This window comes from Lissotriton vulgaris, chromosome 6 (genome assembly GCF_964263255.1).
Source record: "Lissotriton vulgaris chromosome 6, aLisVul1.2, whole genome shotgun sequence".
NCBI lineage: Eukaryota > Metazoa > Chordata > Amphibia > Caudata > Salamandridae > Lissotriton > Lissotriton vulgaris.
This window is the reverse complement of record NC_141694.1, coordinates 1,841,450,359-1,841,464,900: the sequence shown is the minus strand read 5'-3', so window position 1 is coordinate 1,841,464,900 and position 14,542 is coordinate 1,841,450,359. Positions and strand designations below refer to the sequence as shown.

At 50.3% G+C, this 14,542-nt stretch overlaps 1 protein-coding gene across 1 annotated transcript in view; it reads right to left on the bottom strand.

The window, feature by feature from the left end:
- Window positions 1-658: 658 nt before the first annotated feature.
- The window catches only part of EMILIN1 (elastin microfibril interfacer 1), a 180,469-nt gene continuing 166,585 nt past the window's right edge, over window positions 659-14,542 (bottom strand). Inside the window, exons 8-9 of the mRNA XM_086928128.1 lie at window positions 7,152-7,286; window positions 659-3,357 (exon numbers count right to left, since the gene is read on the bottom strand). Coding sequence (XP_086784254.1) covers window positions 3,032-3,357; window positions 7,152-7,286 — 461 coding nt within the window. The 3' untranslated portion in view covers window positions 659-3,031. The remainder of the gene's footprint in view (window positions 3,358-7,151; window positions 7,287-14,542) is intronic.

The window sequence follows — 14,542 nt, the reverse complement described above, 5'->3', positions numbered from 1 at the left end:
CTACAACTGGATCCCGACCAAAACAAGAATGGTGAAACAGGCCCTCGTCAGCAGCAGACTGGACTACGGCAATGCCTCTATGCAGGAATCCCAGCCAAACACCTACGACGACTACAACGCATTCAAAACGCCTCCACCAGACTGATCGTCAACATTCCCCGCCGCAGCCACATCACCCCCCACCTGAGAAACCAACACTGGCTCCCCGTCGACAAGAGGATCACCTTCAAGCTCCTCACCCACGCACACAAAGCACTCCACAACGCCAGACCAGCCTACCTTAACAGCAGACTCAGCTTCTACACCCCCTCCCGCCAGCCTCGCCCTCGCCGCTGTCCCCCCTCATCCAACGAACGACCTCCGGTGGCAGATCATTCTCCTACCTCACCGCCAAGACCTGGAACACCCTCCCTATCCACATAAGGCAGACCCAAGACCTACTCGCCTTCAGAAGACTCCTCAAGACCTGGCTCTTCGAGCAGTAGCAGCTCCCTCCCCTCAGCACCTTGAGACACTCATGGGTAAGTAGCGCGCTCTACAAGTACTACTACGATTGATTGACTGAACAAGACCTGGGCCCTAGAAAACACCCTCAAATGATGCTCTGTGCAATATGAGATGGAGGCTCTGGAAGAAACAAAGCCAAACAAGTCTTTCTAAAAAAAGAGGTGATATTTTTATTTAGGAATATTTTTAACAATGCAGGAATGAACAACAAATGAGGAGACATGTCCCTGGGTATTCACCACTGCTGTGTGTAATGCATGCCTGATACATGCGTAGAACTCCTGTGCATCGCATGATGGTGTACATCGGGCATGCACAGCTACATACAGGGCCTCTACTTCTCCAGCAGGCTGAGTGGTTAGTGGAAGTCGTGCAAGCAGGAAGGTGACATCCTTTTGGGTTCAAGTCCGGACTATAAATTCAAATGTTTTCCAACTGAAATTACCTTACGAGACATCAAAAACACTTTATTGGGGCCTTACCTAAACACAGGGTAAGATCACATTTTGGGTAAAAACATTGACTCAACTAGGGATCAAGGCAGGCTAGGGAACCGCTGATACAGTGAAGCACCCTTGGTAAGGGTAAAGGCACGTGCATTGGGGGTGACATGATGCTGGCATACACAACAGAGTGTGGTTGACTGGTCTATAGTTAACTTGGCTGAATGAATGAATGAACCATGACAGCAATCCTTGAGGTAAGACTTTAAAGTCACAGGGAATATCTCAGACACAATTTGCCATATTTTCTTAAGCTTGTCAGAACCATTAGACAGTGGACCATGGCCTCTTTGGTTACTTTCAACAGAGCAAGGAAGGTAAACATATCTTAGGAGTGTTATACAACTCTAGATCACCCTGGTTACAAAATTATGTGATACTGCATAAATAGTTGTATCTTCCTACAACATTTTGCTCACCTGCTATAATTTGGAAAGAAAACAGGTTCATGTATTGAGAGCTACAATAGAAGGGGACCACTTGTATTTTGTATAGTCATAAATTTCAAATTTGGATTTAATTATAATTTCTAAAATATCTTTGCAATTTCCAAATCCCTGTCTCTTCTCCAGATAATTAGAGAGTGATGTCCATGATCTCAAGTGACATGCCTGAAACGACTGTGTGCAGTCCATTGATGACATGTCTCCCAGCCTTTGTGCATTGCTGAGTTGGTCACACTTTGTGTCTTCTTATACGGTACAAATTAGAGTACAATCATACCTGATCATACTTTTCACTTATTGCTATCAAGGCAACACGCCAAACCTCACTGTGGAATATAGATGTATGTGCTCAACAAGTACCGCTCCCGCTTCACCACACCTTGCACCTTGGCATATGAAATATATCTGCAGTCAAGAGTGTCCCTTGATCTGTGCATGCCTACCTTGAAATCTAAAATAAAGAATTGAAAAGGCACACTTGTAAATCTGCAGGTTTTACCCAAACCTTATCCTGGAGCCGGATTATGGCCTGGTCAGTGTGTATTCTGAGAATCTCCACTGTAGGACAAATTTTAAAAAACTGCTCCAATTCAAAGGTGCTGCCTTTCTGATAAATCCTACAACACAACAGATCTCTAGACACTGATACAGGTGCAACATTACTCCCTTTTTCACAGTGATACCATGTGACACTAGTCTGACACTCCCTTTCAGTGTAAGCATACCAAAAATAGCTTTTTAGAAAAAAAAGTTACATTGTTTGCGACTGTCAATGTGGCGGATGAGGAGTGTCCCGTACTCCAAACGTGATGGTGTAGAGTACTGTGGCCACCCGCTGAATTGAGACAAACATTTGTGTCCTTTACATTTGTGGTCCTCAACCCCAATGCTGAAACTCTGAGATGCGTTGTGTGCATCATGAGTGGCAGCGACACAGGAAGAACATTGGCAGGGACCTCCCTCTGCTGGACATGTCTGAGAGGATTACTGGCTGACCGCATTGCTCAACCAAAGACTGGAGCGGCCACAGCAAGCGAACACCATCCGATCCAAATTTTCTTGGGAATGACATATGTCCAGGAGTGTGCACTGAGGTGAGATAGCTAACGTGCCATTAGCGGACAGACCACGCAATGTCATCCATGCCTATGGTTCGATCAGAACTGCTGGTCTCAAAGTGCCTCGCTTGGGGGGTGCTGTGGCCAGGAGTGTTGGCAGTGAGAAAGTTTGGCAACTTTACGGTGTGCTCTTGGGGAGCAGAAGGGTGGACAGTGTGGATGAGGGCTGCGTCTCTAACGAGGCCCAGCGTCTTTTTCAAGCAGTGTAAAGCATTGGCGATCGCTCCTCCTCTAGCCGAAGACAAGCTTCCCACAGACGACGAAAATGTTAGATGGCAGTGAACACAAAGTCCATCCACAGTAGTGTGTCCTTCCTCCCTAGCCTCCCACCTTCCTTCCCTCTGCATTTCATCTCAGTTAAAAGGAGTTTGATATTCCATGACATCTCCAGCAGGCAAATAGAAAAAATTATTAAATAGACAGTCAGAGGGAGGCTGGAGTATAAATAGTTCCCGCTCTACTCCTCGCCTTCGTAGAGTAGAATGGCGCTGAAGACGGTGAGCGGCTCGTCGGAGTGGGCCAGCTTGCCCATCACCAGGTCCACGCAGACCGTGTCGCCCACCTTCAGTGGCAGGATGATGTTGAAGATGCCCAGGGAGCCTGTGTTTGGCTTGTTCTCCACCATCGGCTTGTACTCGAGGCCTTCGGGTTGATAGCCAGCAGAGTCGACCCGGGCGATGGCGACATTAGATTTGGAGAGCACGGCTTCCACCTTTTCATTCTTATGACCCGTCAGAATTGCGCTGATGAAGTAGCGCCCATCGTAAGGTGCAGTGAAAATACCTGAGGGTAAAAATAACACAAGTCAGGAGAAATATTAAAAAAATTCAAGGATTACCACAAAGAGCTCAGAAACAAGGGCCCCCATTTACCCGATCATGATGGAGGGCAACGCTGCAAGTCAACTTGCTGTCTTGCCCTATGCCAAACTGAAAGGGCACGAATGCGCCACATTTGTGCACAAATAAGGAAAAATGCAGCACACATGGAAGGAGGAAAAAATGAGGAGAAATACAAATATTTCTCCTCGTTACGCCTGCTCTGGGAGGCGTAAAGTGTTCCCCAGGTTTACGTGCTGAAGTAAATCTGGGGCAGTGTCAAAACTCATGGGTGTTTAGTGGGAGAACTCATTGCAAGCCCATGGAAACCCTTCCGCGTGCAGATTAGGGCAAAGCAGCGACGTGTACTTCCTCGCCTTACTCCATACCTATGAGGCCATTCCAAGCCAAGCAATCTGGCTTTGAGTGGCCTCATAGATAAGGTTGAGAGGTTTGCGCTGCCGGAGTGTCAGAAAAAGTGACGCGCTGGCAGCGAAAGTCTCTCATAAATAAGCCCCAAGGTCTTTGCCTCTAACAAAAACTTGCAGATAATTGTAGGTACCCATGCTGTGCATTATTCTGTATCTAGCAATTGGGTCTGGAAAAGCACGCGTGCTGAAAAATCTTTTATTTTGGACATAGATCATAAGAGACATGGTGGGTTACAGCCCAGATTACCTCGTATTTGTATGTGATCACTATGTTCAGACTTCCCATTGATGGTTACGAGGCATGCACACTTGCACGTGCGAACTTGCACACACACACACACACACACACACTCTCTGCCCCTCTCTCTCACTTAAACAAACACAGTTCAAGTTCAGTTATGGTGATGAAATAAAACTGAAATCGCGCTTAACAAACACCTGATTGAGCAAATGCAAAGCTCATTGTGATGTCATAAATGCCATAAAAGTTTTCACTGGTGACATGAGATTATCTCACTATTATATTATGAATGACACTACTGTTGATACAGTGTGATCTCTGTGTGTACTTGTGTATGAGTTGAAGGGTACAGATGTGGCGTAAACTCCTCCGGTTTATTGTTATAAATATAGCATTTGGCGCGTGGGTTACGGTTTGCATGGCAGCGTGGGGAGGATGCGGGGTCATGATAGCCATGGTTACGCCCAATCCATGGACAGCATGAAACAAGCAGGGACTGTGGGAGGGTCCAAGCGGGGATCGAGGAGGGGGGCCACAATGCGAGGCTTGAAGTAAGGGGGCCTACAAGACTGGGTGGGGCCGAAGTTTACCATCTTCCAAACTACCCTGTCTTTTTGTTGTCAGGGAATATACCCAATATACCCTTTGCTTGATTATGATTGCTTCTTTCTTGCTGTTGTTTTCACTCCGCCCTGCAAACAGATTCTAACTCCAGTTAAACTTCCCAAAAATACCTAAAACATCATCTTTTTTTATTCTGAACTTCTGCTTCTGACCCAATGGCGGACAAAAATCAATGGGCCCGATTCACAGAATGAACTTAAGACTAAATCCTAAACTTACTACTATTTGGTATTTACAGAATGCACTTACTACTTTCTGGATTCACAGAGTGAACTTACTACTTTTGGTATTCACAGAATAGATTTAAGACTACTAACTTTACGTCCGCACTCGGGCCGGAAATCCCGGCCCAGAGGCGGAGTTTCTGGCCTGGAGGCGAGGCTTATGGCTTGGGGGCAGAGCTTGCGGCCCGGAGGCAGAGCTTCCGGTCCAGAGGCAGAGCTTGCGGCCCAGAGGTGGAGATTTCAGCCATGGCTAAATCCCCACCTTCGAGCTGGAAGCTCCACCTCCAAGCCACAAGCTCCGCCCCTAGGCCGGAAGCTCTGCCTCCGGGCCGGAATTTTCGGCCCGTGTGAGGACGTAAAGTTAGTAGTCTTAAATCTATTCTGTGAATACCGAAAGTAGTAAGTTCACGCTGTGAATCCCGAAAGTAATAAGTGCATTCTGTGAATACCAAATAGTAGTAAGTTTAGGATTTAGTCTTAAGTTCATTCTGTGAATCGGGCCCAATATGATATTGATAGCCATGCAGTGAGGCATTGTGGACTTACAGTCGATGTCATGAGTAGTCGCAGAGCCCTCTCCTAAGTTTGACTCCCAAAACCAAATATGTTTTTTTAGGAAGCGTGTTTTACGGCCCCATACACTGTTTAACAATGCACAGCATGTGAATCTAGAATTCATTGCATAACACCGTGGTATTTAATCTTCATATATGAAAGAACAGGATTGCTTCTTACAAGTACAGGAGGCTTCCAGGCCGTTATGATGCTCCCAAGTGTTTTGCTGTATTTGCATTGTCTTGAGAAGGTGAGAGAGGGTGTGTGTGTGGGGGGGGGGAGGGGGGGTAGAGGGGGAGACCATGACAGATGACTTTATTCTACTAACCTGTCTAAAAATCAACATTTATATAAAAATAAACTGGAAATGCTAACAGATTTGCAAATCTGAAAATACAGTTCAAAGTTGGAAAATGTACACTCCACTCTGTTGTACCAAGCCTATTTTTAATAGATTCTCCATAAACGAGCTTAAGGTGTGTGGGTTCACAAACTTATATCCATATCTTTCTTCTATGCTAAATAAAAAGCTGCCATTCAGCTTCACATAGCGCTTTGTTATGCTCTTGAACCTGCTTCTAAATACTTCGAGTTTAGCAGAAGAAGGAACTGTGGAATAGAGACAGAATGGGACAAATGAGATGGCTCACTCTGGAGCAATAGTACACTTACATATCCAGATAAAATAGATTGCGTTCGTGGAATTGTTTCAGCGCTATTTGGAGACCCTCTCAAGTAGAAAAATGTCATTTATGCTAGCTGGTCATTCAGTCCAGTTGTCAGTGAAAAGTATGCGGTGTGAAAGTCATTAACTTTTTTCAGTTTAAATACAAGGGGGCATATTACCAAGGGGGGCGATAGGCAATTATCGCCGGTTTAGCGGCAGTTTTCAGCCGCTAAGCGGCAGTAATTCTATCGCTATATTAGCAAGCTGTCGCTAACTGATGTTAGCGACAGCTTTTAGGCGATAGCAAGCGGTTTGGGGCCTGCTTTGCAGGTCAGCGATATTTATCGCTACTGACATGCAAAGTGGGCGTACCCAACCTGTTAGCGACTGAAAGCAGTCGCTAACGTCGCTATTGCCTATTAGCAAAGTGGGCGTAGCGATGGAAATATTCCCGCTATCGCCAAAAACTAACGCCTGCTCAGACCAGTTCTTAGCCATGTTATCCAATGGGAGGTGGATAACATGGCTAAGAGCATTTCGTCGCTAATGCGTGAATATCGCTGTATTCTCAGCTATATTCACGCTATCGCCGGAAAAATTATCGCTTTGGAGATAAACGTTGCTAATAGCACGTTTTCTCCGCAATAATTTCCGGCGATGCTTAGCGATAAAAAAATCGTTGCTAGGCCTAGTTAGCGATAAATATCGCTACTCATTGGTAATATGCCCCTAGATTATTGAACCTCAGTAAAGACAAACATATATTTTTTTATTGTCCCACTTCATTTTTGCAATTACATGAAGTTCCTTTGTAAAATGAATGGTTCTGTTACAATTCTCATTTTTCAGCTTCCTGAAACCTATCTTCTTGATCAGCTCTCAACTGTCTACCATCTGGTGCAAATATAAGTCTATGCAATAAATCTCACTTTTTGTTGGATATGAAATCAAATCTAATCTATGTGCATATGTTTAAATAATATGGGATATGTAGGTGCATGCGTTATCCTCACTCACCTGTGTAGGGATCATAGTAGCTGCCGTCATTAACAAGCACTTTATCGAAAACAACGGTTCCGGGGTCCACCTGAGGGTAGGTGAGAGCTGCACTGAAGGATACGTGGGGTACGGTAGCCGCCTCACCGACAAGACCTGTTGGACAGACAGAAAAAGAGTGGATTAGGTACATGTAAAGAGCATCGTGGGCCACGACAGAGAGGGGTGTAGCATCACATGGTTGCTGAATTCCCAGTACTTCTCATATCATCAAAGTGCCATTGCTACACAATGTTAATGTTAATAAATTCTGAATCATAAAAAACTAACTACTTAACTGTAACAATAGTTTTGAGCATGAAACTCTTCTATATTCACCTGCTGACTATTATTCTGGCAACAGGTGGTAGATTTGGATAATTTTTTTTTTTAACATTCGGTTCTCTCCACAAAGGTAACTATACCGGTGTCCATTTACTCCTGTGTATATTTACTACAACATCTAGGTGCAACTTTACACTTTTTTGCTAATTCACCATTTCCGAGTGGACACTTACATCTAGGTGTGGACGTAAAGGACTCCCCTCCCTGGAATAAGGGGTTATAATATCCTACAATAGAATCAAGAGTAAATTAATGCTAGTACATTTGTACTATTGGTGGAAATCCCTGCCACCAAGGCTGCGATCTCTGGTGGGGTCATGGTGAGGAAAAGAATGATGGATTCAACCCAGATCTCTTGCCTGGGGGTGAATGTTTTGATTTGTTTTGCATTCTGTCCATCAATTGTGTGTCTTTTGCTTGCTCGCCCTCAGTGCACCAGGAATGCCCAGACGTGGGTTTCGGGCTCTCTGTGCCACTGGATTCAAGCTATCCTGGCTGATGAGGGGTGAAACCCCCAAACCGGTCCTAGGATGCTTGTTTTTGGTCCAGGCTTGGCAGTTCGGGCTGGACTATTCCCATGAGGCACAGGGTCAAGACTGATTTGCATATGACCAGGTCTAAACGGGGGTGTCATAGTGAGCAAATGAATGATGGATTTAACCCAGATCTCTTGACTGGGGGTGAATGTTTTGATTTGTTCTGCTTTCTGTCCATCAATTGTGTGCCTTTTGCTTCCTCGCCCTAAGTGCGCCGGGTATGCCCAGACATGGGTCCCTTACTCACTTTGCCACTGGATTCAAGCTAGCCTGGAAGTGCTTGGTATCAATGTAACAATGTAAAAACGAGCAGAAGCAAGCCACCAAACTAGGAGAGACCTAATAAAATAACAGTAAAAGTAACAACACGTGTAACAAGGGGTGTTCTCATGGGAGCAACAAGAGACAGAGGCAGAGACAGATAGAGATAGAGGCAGAGACAGATAGAGATAGAGGTAGAGACAGACAGAGGTAGAGACAGACAGAGAGACAACGATAGAGACAGAGAGCGAGACAGAGACAGAGGGAGACAGAGATAGAGACAGGGATAGAGGCAGAGACAGAGACAGGGACAGAGAGAGAATGTGACAGAGAGAGACAGGGACAGAAAGACAGAGGGAGATAGGGACAGAGGGGCAGAGACAGGGACAGACAGATGGAGGCACAGACAGAGAGGAAGAGAGGAAGGGAGAAGGAGGGCAAGGGAGGGAGACAGAGGAAGGGAGACAGAGGGTGACAGAGGGAGGGAAATAGAGAGAGAGGGGGACAGTGGGAGGCAGAGAGAGGGAGACAGAGGGAGACAGAAAGAGGAAGACAAAAAGGAGTCAGAGGGAGGGAGTCAGAGGGAGGGAGGGAGAGGGAGAAAGAGGGAGAGAGGGAGAGAGGGAGAAAGAGGGAGAGAGGGGGGGAGAGAGGGAGACAGAGAGGGAGAGAGAGGGAGAGAGAGAGGGAGACAGAGGGAGGCAGAGGGAGACAGAGGGAGGGAGTCAGGGGGAGACAGCCAGAGGGAGACAGACAGAGGGTGACAGACAGAGGGAGTAAGAGGGAAGGAGACAGAGGGAAGAGACTGAGTGAGGGAGACAGAGGGAAGAGACTGAGTGAGGGAGACAGAGAGTGAGACAGACAGAGACATAGGAAGGGAGACATAGGAAGGGAGACGGACATAGTAAGGGAGACAGACATAGTAAGGGAGACAGACATAGTAAGGGAGACAGACATAGGAAGGGAGACAGACATAGGAAGGGAGACAGACATAGGAAGGGAGACAGACATAGGAAGGGAGACAGACATAGGAAGGGAGACAGACATAGGAAGGGAGACAGACATAGGAAGGGAGACAGACATAGGAAGGGAGACAGACATAGGAAGGGAGACAGACATAGGAAGGGAGACAGACATAGGAAGGGAGACAGACATAGGAAGGGAGACAGACATAGGAAGGGAGACAGACATAGGAAGGGAGACAGACATAGGAAGGGAGACAGACATAGGAAGGGAGACAGACATAGGAAGGGAGACAGACATAGGGAGGGAGGGAGACAGAGGAAGGGAGGGAGACAGAGGGAGGGAGGGAGACAGAGGAAGGGAGGGAGACAGAGGAAGGGAGGGAGACAGAGGGAGAGAGACCGACAGAGGGAGGGAGGGAGACATAGGGAGGGAGGGAGACAGAGGAAGGGAGGGAGACAGAGGAAGGGAGGGAGACAGAGGAAGGGAGGGAGACAGAGGGAGAGAGACCGACAGAGGAAGGGAGGGAGACAGAGGGAGAGAGACCGACAGAGGAAGGGAGGGAGACAGAGAGTGAGACAGACAGAGACATAGGAAGGGAGACATAGGAAGGGAGACAGACATAGGAAGGGAGACAGACATAGGAAGGGAGACAGACAGAGGAAGGGAGGGAGACAGAGGGAGGGAGGGAGACAGAGGGAGGGAGGGAGACATAGGGAGGGAGGGAGACAGAGGAAGGGAGGGAGACAGAGGGAGAGAGACCGACAGAGGGAGGGAGGGAGACATAGGGAGGGAGGGAGACAGAGGAAGGGAGGGAGACAGAGGAAGGGAGGGAGACAGAGGAAGGGAGGGAGACAGAGGAAGGGAGGGAGACAGAGGGAGAGAGACCGACAGAGGAAGGGAGGGAGACAGAGGGAGAGAGACCGACAGAGGAGGGAGGGAGACAGAGGGAGAGAGACCGATAGAGGAAGGGAGGAGACAGAGAGTGAGACAGACAGAGACATAGGAAGGGAGACATAGGAAGGGAGACAGACATAGGAAGGGAGACAGACATAGGAAGGGAGACAGACATAGGAAGGGAGACAGACATAGGAAGGGAGGGAGACAGAGGGAGGGAGGGAGACAGAGGGAGGGAGGGAGACATATGGGAGGGAGGGAGACATAGGGAGGGAGGGAGACAGAGGGAGAGAGACCGACAGAGGGAGGGAGACAGAGGGAGAGGACCGACAGAGGAAGGGAGGGAGACAGAGAGTGAGACAGACAGAGACATAGGAAGGGAGACAGACATAGGAAGGGAGACAGACAGAGGGAGGGAGGGAGGGGAGACAGGACAGAGGGAGGGAGGGAGACAGAGGGAGGGAGGGAGACAGAGGGAGGGAGGGAGACAGAGGGAGGGAGGGAGACAGAGGGAGGGAGGGAGACAGAGGGAGGGAGGGAGACAGAGGGAGGGAGGGAGACAGAGGGAGGAAGGGAGACAGAGGGAGGAAGGGAGACAGACATAGGAAGGGAGACAGACATAGGAAGGGAGACAGACATAGGAAGGGAGACAGACATAGGAAAGGGAGACAGACATAGGAAGGAGACAGACATAGGAAGGGAGACAGACATAGGAAGGGAGACAGACATAGGAAGGGAGACAGACAGGAAGGGAGAAGACATAGGAAGGGAGACAGACATAGGAAGGGAGACAGACATAGGAAGGGAGACAGACATAGGAAGGGAGACAGACATAGGAAGGGAGACAGACATAGGAAGGGAGGACAGACATAGGAAGGGAGGGAGGACAGAGGGAGGGAGGGAGACAGAGGAAGGGAGGGAGACAGAGGGAGGGAGGGAGACAGAGGAAGGGAGGGAGACAGAGGGAGAGAGACCGACAGAGGGAGGGAGGGAGACATAGGATGGAGGGAGACAGAGGAAGGGAGGGAGACAGAGGAAGGGAGGGAGACAGAGGAAGGGAGGGAGACAGAGGAAGGGAGGGAGACAGAGGGAGAGAGACCGACAGAGGAAGGGAGGAGACAGAGGGAGAGAGACCGACAGAGGAAGGGAGGGAGACAGAGAGTGAGACAGACAGAGACATAGGAAGGGAGACATAGGAAGGGAGACAGACATAGGAAGGGAGACAGACATAGGAAGGGAGACAGACTAGGAAGGGAGGGAGACAGAGGGAGGGAGGGAGACAGAGGGAGGGAGGGAGACATAGGGAGGGAGGGAGACATAGGGAGGGAGGGAGACAGAGGAAGGGAGGGAGACAGAGGGAGAGAGACCGACAGAGGGAGGGAGGGAGACATAGGGAGGGGAGGGAAGACAGAGGAAGGGAGGGAGACAGAGGAAGGGAGGGAGACAGAGGAAGGGAGGGAGACAGAGGAAGGGAGGGAGACAGAGGGAGAGAGACCGACAGAGGAAGGGAGGGAGACAGAGGGAGAGAGACCGACAGAGGAAGGGAGGGAGACAGAGGGAGAGAGACCGATAGAGGAAGGGAGGGAGACAGAGAGTGAGACAGACAGAGACATAGGAAGGGAGACATAGGAAGGGAGACAGACATAGGAAGGGAGACAGACATAGAAGGGAGACAGACATAGGAAGGAGACAGACATAGGAAGGGAGGGAGACAGAGGGAGGGAGGGAGACAGAGGGAGGGAGGGAGACATAGGGAGGGAGGGAGACATAGGGAGGGAGGGAGACATAGGGAGGGAGGGAGACAGAGGGAGAGAGACCGACAGAGGAAGGGAGGGAGACAGAGGGAGAGAGACCGACAGAGGAAGGGAGGGAGACAGAGAGTGAGACAGACAGAGACATAGGAAGGGAGACAGACATAGGAAGGGAGACAGACAGAGGGAGGGAGGGAGGGGAGACAGACAGAGGGAGGGAGGGAGACAGAGGGAGGGAGGGAGACAGAGGGAGGGAGGGAGACAGAGGGAGGGAGGGAGACAGAGGGAGGGAGGGAGACAGAGGGAGGGAGGGAGACAGAGGGAGGGAGGGAGACAGAGGGAGGAAGGGAGACAGAGGGAGGAAGGGAGACAGACATAGGAAGGGAGACAGACATAGGAAGGGAGACAGACATAGGAAGGGAGACAGACATAGGAAGGGAGACAGACATAGGAAGGGAGACAGACATAGGAAGGGAGACAGACATAGGAAGGGAGACAGACATAGGAAGGGAGACAGACATAGGAAGGGAGACAGACATAGGAAGGGAGACAGACATAGGAAGGGAGACAGACATAGGAAGGGAGACAGACAGGAAGGGAGACAGACATAGGAAGGGAGACAGACATAGGAAGGGAGACAGACATAGGAAGGGAGACAGACATAGGAAGGGAGACAGACATAGGAAGGGAGACAGACATAGGAAGGGAGGGAGACAGAGGGAGGGAGGGAGACAGAGGAAGGGAGGGAGACAGAGGGAGGGAGGGAGACAGAGGAAGGGAGGGAGACAGAGGGAGAGAGACCGACAGAGGGAGGGAGGGAGACATAGGAAGGGAGGGAGACAGAGGAAGGGAGGGAGACAGAGGAAGGGAGGGAGACAGAGGAAGGGAGGGAGACAGAGGAAGGGAGGGAGACAGAGGGAGAGAGACCGACAGAGGAAGGGAGGGAGACAGAGGGAGAGAGACCGACAGAGGAAGGGAGGGAGACAGAGAGTGAGACAGACAGAGACATAGGAAGGGAGACAGACATAGGAAGGGAGACAGACATAGGAAGGGAGACAGACGGAGGGAGGGAGACAGAGGGAGGGAGGGAGACATAGGGAGGGAGGGAGACATAGGGAGGGAGGGAGACAGAGGAAGGGAGGGAGACAGAGGAAGGGAGGGAGACAGAGGAAGGGAGGGAGACAGAGGAAGGGAGGGAGACAGAGGGAGAGAGACCGACAGAGGAAGGGAGGGAGACAGAGGGAGAGAGACCGACAGAGGAAGGGAGGGAGACAGAGAGTGAGACAGACAGAGACATAGGAAGGGAGACAGACATAGGAAGGGAGACAGACATAGGAAGGGAGGGAGGGAGACAGAGGGAGGGAGGGAGACATAGGGAGGGAGGGAGACAGAGGGAGGGAGGGAGACAGAGGGAGGGAGGGAGACAGAGGGAGGGAGGGAGACAGAGGGAGGAAGGGAGACAGACATAGGAAGGGAGACAGACATAGGAAGGGAGACAGACATAGGAAGGGAGACAGACATAGGAAGGGAGACAGACATAGGAAGGGAGACAGACATAGGAAGGGAGACAGACATAGGAAGGGAGACAGACATAGGAAGGGAGACAGACATAGGAAGGGAGGGAGACAGAGGAAGGGAGGGAGACAGAGGGAGGGAGGGAGACAGAGGAAGGGAGGGAGACAGAGGAAGGGAGGGAGACAGAGGAAGGGAGACCGACAGAGGAAGGGAGACCGACAGAGGGAGGGAGGGAGACATAGGGAGGGAGGGAGACAGAGGAAGGGAGGGAGACAGAGGAAGGGAGGGAGACAGAGGAAGGGAGGGAGACAGAGGAAGGGAGGGAGACAGAGGGAGAGAGACCGACAGAGGAAGGGAGGGAGACAGAGGGAGAGAGACCGACAGAGGAAGGGAGGGAGACAGAGAGTGAGACAGACAGAGACATAGGAAGGGAGACATAGGAAGGGAGACAGACATAGGAAGGGAGACAGACATAGGAAGGGAGACAGACATAGGAAGGGAGACAGACATAGGAAGGGAGACAGACATAGGAAGGGAGACAGACATAGGAAGGGAGGGAGACATAGGGAGGGAGACAGAGGAAGGGAGAGAGACCGACAGAGGAAGGGAGGGAGACAGAGGGAGAGAGACCGACAGAGGAAGGGAGGGAGACAGAGGGAGAGAGACCGACAGAGGAAGGGAGGGAGACAGAGAGAGACAGACAGAGACATAGGGAGGGAGGGAGACATAGGGAGGGAGGGAGACATAGGGAGGGAGGGAGACATAGGGAGGGAGGGAGACATAGGGAGGGAGGGAGACATAGGGAGGGAGGGAGACATAGGGAGGGAGGGAGACCGACAGAGGAAGGGAAGGAGACAGAGGGAGAGAGACCGACAGAGGAAGGGAGGGAGACAGAGGGAGAGAGACCGACAGAGGAAGGAAGGGAGACAGAGAGTGAGACAGACAGAGACATAGGAAGGGAGACAGAGACATAGGAAGGGAGACAGACATAGGAAGGGAGACAGACATAGGAAGGGAGACAGACAGAGGGAGGGAGGGAGGCAGAGGGAGGGAGGGAGACATAGGGAGGGAGGGAGACAGAGGGAGGGAGGGAGACAGAGGGAGG